We start from the raw sequence: 15700 nt of genomic DNA, 5'->3' as shown, positions 1-15700 counted from the left end.
TATGCACTTTTCAGCGCTAAGAAGCACTGACTCAGAAGGTTCAGTATTGCAACATCAGAACATGCTCTCGCAAGACATCAGAAGATGGTCAAGCAGAATCAGAACATGGTCTAATGAAGCATCAGAAGAACATGAGTTCAGAAGCAGAAGCACTGAAGTTCCTATGGTATCACACTCAAGCTCTTCAAAGTCAGAAGACAATAAGATGCTCTGCACCAAGCTGAGATTCTGATTATTCAAACATTGTATTCACAAACATCAGAATCAGAAGCAAGTACAAGATGGCAGGCTAGTAAGACTGACAAAAGGAACGTTAGAAGCTATAAAAGGAAAAGTCAGTAAAAGCAGGAAAAGCAAGGCTCGAGGTAGTTGACAAAAGTGTGAAACATTAAATGCAAAGCTGTACTATTCACACAAAGCATTAAATGCAACCCAACGGTCATCTTCTCAAATGCCTATAAATATGAAGTTCTGATCAGAAGCACATAACGAACTTTTGCAAACATACTGAAACGCTGCTGAATTCAAAACACACGAACTTCATCTTCAACCTCACATACTTTGTAATATTTAGTGCGTATTAAGCATAGAACTTAAGAGAAATATCACAGTTGTGATTATAGATTTCTAAGAAGCAATTCAAACTCTTGTAACATTTATTTTATATTGATTGTAAAAGGTTCCTAGAGTGATCAGTGAGATCAGTAGACTCTAGAAGACTTAGAAGTTTCTAAGTGTTGATTTCCTAGAGTGATTAAGGTGTGATCAGTATACTCTAGAAGACTTAGAGTGTTTCTAAGTGGATAACCATTGTAATCAAGTTTGATTAATGGATTAAATCCTCAGTTGAGGTAAATCACTCTAAGGGGGTGGACTGGAGTAGTTTCGTTAACAACGAACCAGGATAAAAATATTGTGTTAATTGTTTTTATCTTAAGAGTTTTTAAAGTCACACTTATTCAAACCCCCCCTTTCTAAGTGTTTTTCTATCCTTCAGATTCGAGTAAATATACAAAAAAAACCCAACACAAAGGAAATACAAAAAGAGGATAAGAGATAAACTGAACATCTCGCGGGTTGTCAGGTCCGATTGATGAGCAATCCACCTCCGATCATCGAAATGCACGACCCAGTGTTGTTTTTTAAGTTAATCCTAACCTAAGAATGAAGTTGATGGAGTTAGGACACAAAACCCCCCAAAACCATAACCCTAAAATGTTACAAATCAAGAACATATAAACAAAATCTGCGTAGGCTCGCTAAGCGAGTTACACTTATTCCCTAAAATATCTAGTACGGTAAAGGAAATCTCGCTTAACGATCTAACCGCGCTAAGCGAGCTAGGGAAACATTTGTTTCTCTGTTTGTGAAACTCTAAGCGCACAACAACTTGGCTTAGCGAGTTTCTGCAGAATTTTCTCTTTAATGCTTTAAAACTGCGTAATTAAAGTTGTGCATTCGACATTTTATTCCTCGAGGCTCTGGTATGCATAAATACCTATAAAACAAAGGAAAACTATCAAACGATACATAAAACGAATCAAAACTCAAGTATGAAAATATTTACACCAATGTTGGGATTTATTACAAAACGGAAAGAATAGAATCGATAAGTGCCACAAATATATTGTCAAAATAACGATATTTTGGCACTTATCAAATGCGACCCCTAAAACTGAAAGTAACATCTACTTATATAGAGAAACAAAATATATTTGCTATTCTATTTCGACCAATCTCAGTCTGCCACGTCACTCTCCATGAAAAACTGTTCCTAGCCACTTTCCCACATTTCCATAATTGCTTACCAAGCTTTTTTTTCACTATTTTGAATCTTGAAGGAAAATTCACTAAGTCTTTTGTTGATCTTTCGACCAGCCTGTCTATTCTTTTGAGGTCGATTCTCTTTCGAATACTTCTATGGTAGTCGAATCCCTCGTGGCCTACTTTTTGATGACCTGCTTCCACATCCTTGGATCTTTACTCAAGCCATTCCAAGACTTTAGGCCTTAGTAGAAAATTCCAAGCTAACAGTTGGTTTCTTAATGTAATATCTTCTTTAGTAATTTCTTGTTAAAAATGTTTAATGTTAGTTAAGAAAGCATACAACTAACTTATTAATGTTAGTTGTAGTTGTATCAAGTAATATGTTTAATATTTTGTTGTTATTGTTGTTGAAATTTAATATTTAACAATTATATTGATTTTGTTTATTTGTTGTTGTTGAAATTTAATGTTTAAAGATTCTATTGATTTTGTTAATGTTGTGGATATTTAATATTTAAGAATTTTATTGATATTGTTTTTATTGTTGTTATTGATGATGATGATGATGATGATGATGATGATGATGACGACGATGAAGATTTAGAATTTGTCAACAAATTTGAAGTTTTGCATATTAAAATGAAAAAAATAGGTTAAAGCTAAATTTTTGTAAACATGACTTTACCCTAAAGTATTATTTTTTTTAATAGGAAATATATTGATTGGAAGTAAAAGGGTTACTCCGCCCCGAATACACAAGGAAAGCTCCTAAGCCTCAAAACAAGAGAGCGGAAGGATATTCCATCGATAAAAATTACAATAGTCCACCCGTTTATAAAACGAAGTGATCCACCTCCAGAGTTGAAAACTATCTCCGTCATGCAATCGGTAAAACTAAAAGACTCATTTTTGAAAACCTTCGTGTTGCGTTTGAGCCACAAACTCCACACCGTCGAGAGCCAAAGTACCGCTCCGATAAACCTTTTATTAGCACTTTTATCTTGCTACAATCATGAAAAAAGTTCACGAAGTCCTCCAAAGTCATTGTTGTACCAATATCCGTCCAACCAAAAACTTTCTGCCAAATTCCTAAAGTAACCGAACAATCTGCAAATAAATGAACTAAAGTCTCCTCCTCCGTTTGGCAAAACACACAAGCGGTCTCACTACCTTCTACTATAATACCCCTTCTCGCCAATTGATCCTTAGTAGCAATTTTTCAAGAATCAAACGCCACCCGAAAAACAGAATTTTTGAAGGAGTTTTTATTTTCCAAAGATGACCCAACGCAGTTACCTAATCATGACTTAAAGGAGGACCGGACAGCTTCTCCATGAAACGGTCATAACAAGAACTGACTGTGAAGACTCCATCGTCGCATAACTTCCACGTGAAGTCATCCGTGCTGTCGCGAAACTTCAGGCCCTGCATAAGATAATATAAATCGGACAACATTACAAATAGTTGCTGCTGCACTGTACCCTCACTGTCCGCAGCCACCGTATTATCGACTCTCCAATCCCACCTTCCGTCAACACAATACCGACTTTACAAACAACCTCCAAATGGTTTACAACATAACGGTACAGCTCCGGGTAAGCCTCCATTAAAGATTGCAAACCTAACCAACAAGCATACCATATAGGAATATCTTCTCCATTCCCAACCATACATTCAATTGCTCCCGCGAAGTGTTTGTTTTGAAGGTTCACATAATTATCCGATGTAAGCAAATCTCTCCACCAAACTGAATCTTTCCTTCCCAACACCGAATCGTCCCCAACAAGAACCTTAAGTTTAGCATTACCATATCTAGCATTAATGATTTCCCTCCAAATCGCTTCCATTTCCACAAGCAAACTCCACTTCCATTTGCTAATCAAGGCGACGTTCATAACTTCGACATTCTTAACACCAAGACCACCCTCCTTACGAGACTTACAAACCGTGTCCCAAGAAACCCAACTAATAGACCTTTTGAGATCCGTCCCATTCCAAAGAAATTTACTTTGAATAGATTTAATCTCATTTAAGACCTTTTTAGGGCCCTTAAAGAAAGAAAGAGAGTAGATAGGTATCGCGTTGAGAACGACATTAATCAACACCACTCTACCCGCCAAATTTAGATATTTCCCTTTCCAAATGGCTAATCTACTTCTCAACATCTTCAATAAATCTTTCCACAAGGAAGTCTTTCTCGGATCTCCGCCCACCCTAACACCAAGAAACTTGAAAGGAAAAAGGCCCACTTTACACGAGAGAAAATATGAAGCGGCTTCCATGAAACAATCACCGACGTTCACACCGTAAACATTACTCTTATGAAAGTTAATTTTAGAACCGGACATTAGTTCAAAGCCCCTAAGAATAGACTTTATACTCCCTAAGTTTGCGGTATCTCCTTCGGCTAAAATTATCGTATCATCCACAAATTGAAGGATGTCCACCTCAATATCATCTTTTATCTTGAACCCACGGAACTCGCCTATAAGCTTAGACTTCCTCACTAAAGCGGTTAGCGCCTCCATGATTAGAACAAACACAAAAAGAGATAACGGATCTCCTTGTCTAAGGCCTTTCTCAACCGAGAAATCCTTTGTAGCACTTCCGTTAACAAGAATAAACAAAGAATTGGTGAAAATACTCCCCTCCATCCAACTCATCCAACGATCACCAAAACCCATCTTTCTTAGAACATATCGCACAAAGTTCCAACTAACTCGATCATAAGCTTTTTCAAAATCTACCTTCAACACTACACAACCTCTATTCTCTCTTTTTGCAAGGTCCAACGCTTCATTCACCACGAGCACCCCATCCAAAATGTATCTTCCCGAGATGAAAGCCATTTGATTACTAGAAACCAAGTTCCCAATCACCCGTCTCAACCTTGCCACCATCAATTTTGCTAGAATCTTGTACAAACTACCAACTAGACAAATAGGCCTAAACTCACTCAAGGATTGAGGATTAGACACTTTAGGAGTAAGCGTAATGAACGAGGATGTACAAGCTTTAGTAAGCGAGCCTTTCCATGAAAATCCCTTACAAACAACAAGATATCATCCTTAATCACATTCCAACCAACTTTGAAAAATTCCAAAGAAAAGCCATCCGGCCCGGGACTTTTGTTGCCGTCACAAGACCACACGGCCTCTTTCACCTCCTCTTCCGAATAACTTCTTTCCATCCACCCCACTTCCTCCTCAGTCAATCTTTTGAAATCTAAACCTTCCGGCACCGGTCTAGAATGATCTTCTTCCTTGAAAAACGTTTCGAAAAAATATCTAACCTCCTCTTTAACATTATCCACACCTTCAACTAAACCATTCTTGCCTTCTAGCACCGTAATAGCATTGCGCCTTTGTGTATCTTTGATTGCGTTATGATAAAATCTAGAGTTTTTATCACCTTCTTTCAACCAAAGATTACGAGATTTTTTACGGAGCATTGACTCTTTTATGTTCAAGTGTTTCCATAGCTCTTTACTAGCTTCTCTTCTATCATGGACCAAAGGATCAATGAACCCACCGATATTATCCACCATTAACCTATCCAACTCATTAATAGTCTCCACCCCTCCTCCATCTTTAGATCAATCCAAACAAAAACCTCTCTATTCCAAACCTGAAGTTTTTCCTTTAAGGCTTTGAGCTTTGCGTACAAGACATAGTCTCCCCTCCCCATAAAGCTCAACTTCCCCCATTCATCTTTAATAAACTCCATAAACCCCTCATGTTTAAACCAAGCATTATTGAACCTAAAATTTTTAGGTCCCCAATCAATTTTCCCCACATTCAAACGAATAGGCGAATGATCCGATATATCCCTCCTCTCAATACGTTGGTCAATCACCTCCCACTCCTCTACGATGTTTCTTGATAATAAAAAACTATCAAGCCTACTCATTGCTTTACCATTATCCTTGAACCATGTAAAGTTGCCACCCACACAATTAACATCAACCAAATCCATATCCTCCACAAAGCCCCAGAAATCTTCCATACCCCTAGCATGCTTACTTCCGCCCTCTCCTATTCTTTCGTCTGCACGCAACACTTCATTAAAATCACCCACAATACACCACTCCTCTTGCCCTATAAGTTGCTTTTTATGTAGCAAGGAAGTCCACACCAAACGCCTCTCTAACACACTACACAGAGCATAGACATTGACTAAATTATACCCCTTGTCCTTCCACAAAATGTTGATGCCTACGAAACCTTTGCCAACAAAACTGAAATTAACAGTCAGAGCGCCCTTCCTCCACAAAATCACCATACCACCCGCTGCCCCCACTGAATTACACGCTGTCCATTCCACATCACTGCTTCCCCAGAAAGCCCCTGCTAAATAATCGTTGAACCCAGACAATTTGGTTTCTTGAATGAAGCAAACATCTATGTTGTTAGATTTGATCAAGTAACTAACTCTCTTCCTCTTAGAAGACATCCCCCCTCTAATGTTGTATGACAATAGATTCATGGTAACATCCTGTTTTTCTCCCTCTGTAAAGACAAACCTTCCTTATCCCTCAACTCCATTTGCTCAATCTGCAGATCTATTAAACTATTCTCTTTGTCGCTCACCACTCCCAAATTAGCAATAGAAGACCAAATCTTACTACCCACAGAAGATTTACCAACCAGCCTAGAATTGCAACGGGCAATATCAGATTCATCAACAGAATGGCAGAAAGAAGCTGACTCACCTGGAGAACCCGGGTCTTCAATATAATCAGAGCAGGAACGCACAACTTCACTCTTCTTCTGGACTGAGACATTTCTAGGGCCGATACAAGCGAAATAGGAAGAAGTGATGTTCACATTGTCCCCTAGACCGCACACCATCTTTTTCTTTTTTTTCTTTTTCAAAGGGACCGAACGAACTAAGCTGCAGGCTTTGTCAAAAGAAATGGGTCCATTATTGTGGGCCTCTAACTCAACAGGTCCAATATATTTTAAGCCTTTTTCCTTACCACCACATCTCCCGTTAACCACGATATTATTAACCTCCAAAAGATCACAAGACTCCCCCACCCTACTCACATCACAACTTTCCACGTCTGACACTACCTCATTAATTTCCCTCTGATTTTCTGCCCCTAAAATCTCCACACCCTTTGAATCATGCAAGTCAAAAACCACCTTTTTACTATTAGCCAAAAAGCCCTCCTTGTTACGTGCAACAAACTGCCCATGGACCAAACCCTCTGCCACCGTTTCTTTACTTTTACCTGATGTCCCATCAACTTCCTCTTCCTGCTTCCTGCCCCTAACCTCCAAGGAAGAAGCCATAGCTTCCAAACTATCCGCGATATCTTCATTCGAGGAAGAAGAAAAATCAGACTCTTCCAATTCCCATGAATGACCACCTCTTGTACGATCGAAAAGCACCCCACTATCTTCAATCACACCAATGGTATAGGATTTACCAGCAATAACAAGCTCGAAGGAACCGTTCAAGGAGAGCTTGCGTTCCGTTTTGATTAAAATCCTGGCCTCGTCCATTCTGGATTTTGTCATGGTTTCTTCTGCACTTTTGATAAAAGACCCACGACCGACTGCAATGCGTTTGAACAGACTTTCACCCCAAGCGTGACAAGGTATCCCTATCAACCGTAGCCATGTGAGCCTCTCATGGTCCACATCTGTTGCTTCCCACGGTTTGATTGAACTAAACCACTGAGACCACCATTCCTTCTTTTCCTCTACAAACAACTCGCTTTCTCCACAAACTAAATCCTCCAACAAGCATAAGTTAGGGCCCAATGTCGTAACTCTTATGGAGAAGATGCCTTCTTCCAAAAACTTGCTCTTAAAATCAAACGCTTCTTCTGGTTGAGATACCACGGCTGTAAAAGCACTCATATACCTTGATATATCATCGTTATCAGGAATAAAGTGCACAACCTTGGTTTGTTCCTCCACCCCACCACTGTTCTTAGAGCTGTTGCTATTTTGAAGAACCTCCACAAAAGATCGGTTGCCAATCCATCCACAAGAACCAATACCTAGAAAGGAACTCCCCTCAGCCCCGCCAAACTTCCCAACACTAAGCTTCCTATTCCATCCTCCCCCTTCCTCACTACCCTCTCAGACTCCCTAGATCCTCTCTCAAATCTCGGGATATTAGCGAAAATCTTCCTCCCATCTAACACCATGTTGTCCATCTTTATGGCCAAAAGGTTCACATCCTTCACATCAAGGAAGCGAACGAAGCCATACCTTCTACCATTTTTGTCTCTCTTAGGTGGAATCACCACCTCATCAATATCACCAAGATCTTTGAATTCGAAGAACAAATTCTTCGCTTTCCATTTGTCGCTGAACTCCGTAATAAAGAAGGAAGTACTATTCTTCTTCAAGTCACCTCCCTTCAAAGGATCTCTTCTACTCCCTTCCATGTCCCATTTCCCACTACTTTTCCAACCTTTCCTGTTGCGCCTAGCTTTGATCCACTCCCTATCGCCCTCCAGAATCCCGGGTTCGTATGAAACCATGAGAAAGCCCTAGCCCTAGCTCCAGGAAGAGAGAAGGTGGACTTTCTCTCTCTAACTCTCTAAGTTTTCTAAAATATTTTTAGTATATTCTTATCATGTGATTGAGTAGCCTATACCCTAAAGTATTATTGAAAAGCGAGGTAAAAAGTAGTAAAGTTTCGAAAATCCAAAAAATATTGTTGTTTGGAATAAAACTCATGACCAGTATAATTTTTCAATTGGTGGAACTTTATACGAGAAGAAAAGTGACAAGCTTTCATGTCGTCTTTCATTACCTCGCTTCTAAAACCGAGATAAAATCCCTTTTCCAACAGAGGTAAAAGGGGAATTTTCGTTTGTAGTGTGGTTTTAGGGGTTGTTCTATGTCTTCTTTGTTCGGTGACTTCTGAGTCATCCTCTAATCTTTTGGGACTTTTGAGGTAGTTGTTTCAATTTAGTAAAGAATATTTAGATGGTTAAGTGGGTTATATAGAGATCTGGTAATCCTTTTTCAGGTGTTCTTACCTATAGGTAGTCTGTTTAGGATTAGGGGCTTGTCTTATGATTTTCCATTATGTGATTTGGAAATCTCATAATGATATAGTGTTCTTAGGTAAATTGGTGACTTTGAAGGATATGGTAGATTTGAGCATTATCTTGACATGGAAACTATAATATCTTGATAGGTTTGTGTCTGAGCCAATAGGTTGTTTTTCTTTGTTGTACTGGTGCTAGGTTGTTTTTTCTTTGTTGTTTCTTCTTTTCTCCTCATTGTTGGTGTTCTGATACCCCTTGAGTTTGTCGTTAGTGCCTCATAATTTTTTGGCTTTTTATGTCTCTTATCTATATATTTCTATTTGCTTTTAAAAATAATGACAAGTTGATGCGGTAGAAATGCGATTCTAGTAAGGACCGGTCTAGTGATGTCAGTGACTATCACTAGTGGGGCGATTGTTGGAACTTATGTGTTAGTGATAAATACCCACATCGATTAGAAATCAAGAAATTGTTGGATATGTAAGAAATGTGATCCATACATCATTTCCTCAATGTTTTGAGTGAATGTGCGGAGTTAAAATGCTTTAAATCCTGATCGTTTAGCCACTCAAGGTTTCTCACACTCCCGAATAGTTTTGTTTAATTTATTTATTTTAAAAGTCTTAAAATATAGAAAAATAATTTATATATTATACATAATAAAATAGAAAAAAAACTATTTGACTCTTACAAATAGTTTTAAAAAACTTTGTTCATTAGGGAAATTATCTAACACTATAAATTATTATTCCTTATATGATTAAACAAGAAAAAATGATTACACGAGTAGTTTAAAAAACTTTGTTCAATAATGTGATTACGTCGCAATGTGAAGACCACAACTTCTAAAGCTAGCATTATCCATTACAATAAAATATAGAAATTCTTAATGTGGATGCGACCTTGACACTACCGTTATTTAAAACATTGGTTTCTATATAACTCCAAGAAATATAATGAATTATGATTCATTCTTCCAATACTGTCTCAAAACCTTTGATATTAATCAATGTTGTTGGTTGTTGCAACAATAATTTCAACTACTGCTCCTGCAACTATGAAGAGTTTTACACACCAGATGATTCGACCGATATAGCAGATATAAGAGGACCCAATACAAAACTATTTGGGAGCGTTTGCGTCCCTTTTCCAGCCCAATACAAGCGGATCTCCAGAGTATTACTACTAACAATAACATTATAGAATTGCTTTATGATTTTATTACCAACTCCTCCAGCTTCTTTGGCAATATTGAAGTCTTTTTGCACTAACTTTCCCTGTACCATTTCAATCAAAAACATTCTTAGTGCTTCAGTATGATTACAATTTAGAAATAACTTAATTATTTTCAAAACATGTACCTGAAGGTAGATATCAAATACACGCCTTCCTAGACTACCATAAGTTTGATCATCTGGGATCATTATTTCAGCAAAATGTAGATTGACTGTGTAACTACCGTTTTGCAGACAAAATCCATAGTAAGTTAAAGAAATAGGAGAAACTCGTGCACGTGTGTATAATTCAGTATCTTTCATGGTAAGCTTAGAGATATTGTGCGGGGAATAAGTTTCTCCAACTTTTTCACTTCCAGAAAATACACCAGTGGTGCTATATGCCCAATTTCCGTTTGGATATGCTTGGAATCTCGCTGGTCCACCTGAACCCAAATCACCTTCATAGATTTTTCCATCTACTATTTCTTGATTTCCACCGCAATTTATATAAAGAGATTTTAACGCTGGATTAAGCAGATCGATCATGTGAGAAAATTATGGTTACAAAAAATGTAAATTCATAAATTTGTTTTCACAATTAAGAAACTTACGGTTGGGACATGTTAAGGTCAAACACGAATCTGTTCCTCTGGAAGATGGAAGGAAAAGAACAAATTAGCATGATTAATAAAATGAATTAGCATGATTAATATATATAGTGAAACTTACGTGTTATTTTGTGCCCACGAGGGAGAAAATAAGTTCCTGTGACATAATAGCAAAAATGGTGTTAAAGAAAGGTTATCAAATAATTTACAAGCAAATGAACATGAATGCAAATATTCTTACACATTTTCATTTTGACATATGGGACTCCCTTTGCTGATGCGAAATTTGTTGTATGAAAGATCTCTATATCAAAAAACTTGATTCACAATATGATAATAATAATAAAACAATCATAGAACTAATGGAACATTTGGCCTAATTAGAGTGACTCAGGAACCTAAAAATATTAATATATGTAGCTCAAAATTTTAAATTGCACTCCGCAACCGCAGTTGTGGCCAATATTACCGATGCGGTAGCATCTGCAAACCACATTAGTCTACAAGTTCTTTTAGAAAGATGACTCACACGTCCTGGTTACTTTTCTTTCCGAAAGAAGGCACTTGTCCGGTGAGAAGGTTTCCTGTTAAAAATCTGCCATAAAAGAATATCAAGATCAAAAGAGAGTGTCATCCTTGTCAAAATTTTTTTTTCAAAGAGTTGTAAATAATAAAAGGGAGTGTCATCCATACATGTAATTCGCGCCGATCATGTCTGCATAGGTCCTCGGAATTGTTCCACTTAAATTGTTAAAGCTGAGGTCTCTGAGAGAGATACATAGTTATAAAACACAAAAACGCTAAAGGTTATACAAAATACAATAACCTAAACTCTTAGCAAAAGAAACTTTAATTCTTAAATATAGTTAAACAAAATGTAGTAAGTATATAATTACAAGAGCTGTAATTTTGTCGTTGTCCCAAGATATTCGGGTAGTGTTCCATTGATGTTGCAATTCTTTAGAACTCTGAAATAATAAGTTTGCCAACGATATATTATAAGTGATTTGGTTCCTACTTTTCTATTTCTGAAAGGAGACATAGGAATCAACTCACAGTATTTTTAACATTGTGTGGTTATTCAGTTGTGGCAATGGTGCATATTCAGAACCATTTAAATCACTAATTCTCCTGTATATCAGATTTAACTCAAAGTTAAGTAAATATAACTAAAATAAAATTTAAATTTCAAATCTCTCTTTACCAATATATAAAATATTGTATATCTTACATACAATTCAGTTAAATTTTTCAAAAGTGAAATTCCAGACGGAATCGGCCCACTTAATCCACTTCCTTGCACCAGTCTGTCAAAAGTAAAGTACCAATTAATCGTTCGTTAAAAAATCAAGAAATACAAAAATAGTGAAATTTGAGGTAAAATAAAATAATAAAAGAAAGTGCATACAAGTTATTAATACTTGTCCAGTTCTGAATATAATCTGGTATCTTTCCAGTGAGTTGGTTGTCATCAATTCGGCTACATTTATAAAGCATATGAACATTTGAAGCATCACAAAAAAAATAATTTAGTAGAGTAGAAGTCGCTATAAAAATTTGAAACTTACAAATCTAGTAATGTAGTGAGCTTGCCGAAAGTGACAGGTAGTTCTCCAGTAAAATTGTTAGATGAAAGTCGCCTATATAAATTTTTAAAACAGACCAATAAAATTATGATTCTAAAAAATGGGAATAAGAATAATTGCAAGACGTTGAGCTTTCAATTTTCGGGTAAAACAACAACTAAGTGGAAAAACATAAAGTGCTTACAATGCTTCAATTTTGGTCAGATAACCAAGCTCAGGAGGTAGTTTTCCAGACAATTGATTGTTATGTAACTCCCTATTCATTTCAAGTTAAAGTTATGAATTGAAAACATACATATTTATGTACGTATAAATGTTTTTTTCATGAAATGGTGGGTGATCAGAAACTTACAAAATTTGGAGATTAGATATGTTTGCAATCTCCACTGGTATTGAACCGGTTAATTGGTTACTCAGGAGAGCCCTAAATGATCATTAAGAAACATGTTTTCATTAGCTTATTATTGAAGTAGTTATAACAAAAAAATGAATGCGATCAAACAAGCAAAGATTAAAAATCATAGAATAACATTACAAGACAAATCATACAATTTAAAAATACTAGTCAAGGAGCCCCATTCTTTAGGAATTGTACCATTCAAGTTATTGCGTGCAAGGTCACTGAAATAAAGGGGAGATAGGATTTGTTATGAAAAGTTTATTACAAGTTCAATGATTTTGATATTTTGGATGTGAGGAAAATTTTAAAAGTTACTTACATCATTTGTAGGTAACGTAACCTACTCAGTTCGGGTGGAAGAGTGCCTTGGAGATTTTGTCCTTTCAAACTTCTGAATGTTTATTTTTACATATAAATGTTAAATATAAACAATAAGCAAAATGCAGTAATAAATTCTAATATATTTCTTAGCTCATAGATTTAAGAGAAAAATGTTGGAAACAAACATAGAGTTACAAAATGAATTTACTATTAGTCAAACTCATTTCTAATAAAAAATTATATCCTTGACTATAATAAATTTAATTTCAATTTTAGTTTGACTACATATAAGGGATTTAATCAGACTTTTAATCTTAAAAGAATGTAATTCAAATCATATATCAGTTACTACTCCCTCCGTTCTTTTTTTAAGTGTCATTTTAGCAAAAAACTTTTCAACCAAGATAGTGGATTGTTAGAATTACTTTTCCTATTATACCATTATTTATTTTTCTCTTTCTACATAAATTTATTCATACACTCTCTTTTTCCAATAACTAATTGAAAAATGTGAGGTGGAGTTATTGAGAAAATAAGGGTATAATTGATAAATTATAACATTAAATTATAAAACGACACTTAAATAGGAACAAAAAAATTATTCTAAAACGACACTTAAAAAGGAACGGAGGGAATAATAATTTCTCTCACTTTTCTTAATAAACAAAAAAAAAATTAAAATAGTTGAGTAACAATGTAAATAAATTTTATTTAATTAGAAATAGTGATATCAAAGGGTTAGTTCCAAAGAAAAGAGACTTACATCCATATAACATGGCAAAAATTGTCACCAGGAACCGAGCAATCACAAGTAACATTGTTATCGTAGATATGGGGTATGGGAGGGGTAACCCAATTAGGTTTGTTGCTGCATGGGTCAATATCGAAATTCCAATCCTTCTTACCAAGTGATTTTGCTATATCTTCGAGAGTTTTCTCTAAATACACAATTCAGAAGCTATCAGCAAACAACAAAGTGCTTAAAAATTAAATAAACTTCACACACACATATTAACATGAATCCTTATGAACAAAAACATACATGAGATTTAAATTAACATGAATCCTTAGATAATAAAATTGAAAAAAAAAAAACCACTACAAAAATGCTCAGTATTGATAGCTATGGTAACTATCTTTTTTTAATGGTAAATATGCTATGGAAAATTAAGATTAAGAAAATAGGAGTACTCAGTGTTTGATAGCTATGGTAACAACAGATATCTTACTTTCGTCAGGGTGAATAGTTTTAGTTCCAAAAGATGTAAGAGATGTGAACCAAATGGCAATAAGTGAAAGAAATAAAAATTGAGAGAAAATGCCCATCTTGTTATTAACAAGGAAAAGAGAACGTATGAGAATTCAATAATTTAGAGATGAGAGTCTCAATATATATATTGTGTAAATTTCATTAATTATATTGAGATTGTGCAAAATATTTTTTTTTTGAAGATTTTTATACAAAAAATAGAAAACTTAAAAAAAAATCATATTTTTACTAAACTTATGATATTTTCCATAAATATATATAAAAAGATACAAGTTTTTGAAGTGACCTATTTTCCTTTCATATTTACCTTTTTATTACACATTTACCCTTTACTCTTTTTTTTTTCAAATAAAACAATTTATTTTTATTTGGAACTATGTAAATTTTACAAATAAAAAAAAAGTTAATTATCATTAACTAACTACTAATAAATCCGTGCTTGCACGGTGGAGTAAAATGAAGAGAAATATTGATACATTAATAGATATAATATATCGCCAAAAATAATAAATCTATAAGACAAACTAAATATGGAAAAAAATAAACATTATCTTATATACATAATTTTGCAATGAATTGGAAAAATAAATAAATAAAATTGAATAAAAAATATTGTGGTATATCTTTATAACAATTAGGGGTGGCAAAACGGGCCGCCCGCCCCGCCCCGCCTTATGCCCGTAAAAAAACGAGCGGGGTGAGCATGCCCGCCAAGTAAAATGGGCATCAAAATCATGCCCGCCCCGCCAAGATGGCGGGTTGGCGGGCGGCGGGCTTACCCGCCTATTTTATTTATATTTTTTTAATAGATTAATATGCTTTTTTTACCTTTTAATTAAATTTTTCACTTATTTTTAAAATAATTTTTTATAAAAATAATTTTTTAACAAATTTACTCTAAAAAATATTACATATATTTATAAATAAATGTATAAAATAAACCATCAAGAATTGCAATTAGTAGAATTAACTAAAAAAAGAGTGAGTTTTGGAGGAGGAGCGGGTTTTGGCGAGCGGCGGGCTTTGGTGGGGCGGGTATGGCGGGTGGTGAGTTTTGGCGGGGCGGGCTTTGGCGAGCGGCGAGCCTAAAATCCCAACTCAACCCGCCAATTTTTGGCGGGTGCGCGGGCGGCCCGGCGGGCCCCGGCCCGTTTTGCCACCCCTAATAACAATACAATATATACATTCTTTTTTATTGTCATTCCTACCTTCTGTTCTTATAAATTCCTATAATTTCTTTTTATATTAAAAAAATAAATAAATATAAAGGCATAAAGACGTAATTTACACATTCAAAATACCAAATTAAAAATAACATGAATCCTTAGTTTGTCTTGTCGACAAAACTTAAAACTCGTTTTCATTTGTTATAAAGTAAATTGATTAATCTATTTATTTTTCTCATAAATATATATTCATAATAAAATATATTAATTAAAATTTATAAAATACAAATGAATAATATAAATTAAAAATAAAAATTATTTAATATTGTATGAAATAATTTATTCAC

General features: G+C 35.2%; 1 protein-coding gene and 1 pseudogene across 1 annotated transcript; both read right to left on the bottom strand.

The window, feature by feature from the left end:
• Positions 1-5313: 5313 nt before the first annotated feature.
• LOC131650982 (uncharacterized) lies at positions 5314-6252 on the bottom strand. The gene has a single exon (XM_058920678.1). It carries the CDS (start codon positions 6250-6252, stop codon positions 5314-5316), a length of 939 nt encoding a protein of 312 aa, XP_058776661.1.
• Positions 6253-9852: 3600 nt separating this feature from the next.
• On the bottom strand, positions 9853-14243 carry LOC131650981 (probable leucine-rich repeat receptor-like serine/threonine-protein kinase At3g14840; annotated as a pseudogene).
• Between the last annotated feature and the right edge of the window lie 1457 nt (positions 14244-15700).

This window comes from Vicia villosa, linkage group LG2, assembly GCF_029867415.1.
Source record: "Vicia villosa cultivar HV-30 ecotype Madison, WI linkage group LG2, Vvil1.0, whole genome shotgun sequence".
In the NCBI taxonomy this organism is placed as follows: Eukaryota; Viridiplantae; Streptophyta; class Magnoliopsida; order Fabales; family Fabaceae; genus Vicia; species Vicia villosa.
The sequence above is the reverse complement of the archived record's forward strand: the minus strand, read 5'-3'. Positions and strand labels throughout refer to the sequence as shown.

Coding starts and splice junctions, on each gene's coding strand:
- LOC131650982 (XM_058920678.1), bottom strand. CDS start 6,252: ATGAATCTATTGTCATACAACATTAGAGGGGGGATGTCTTCTAAGAGG.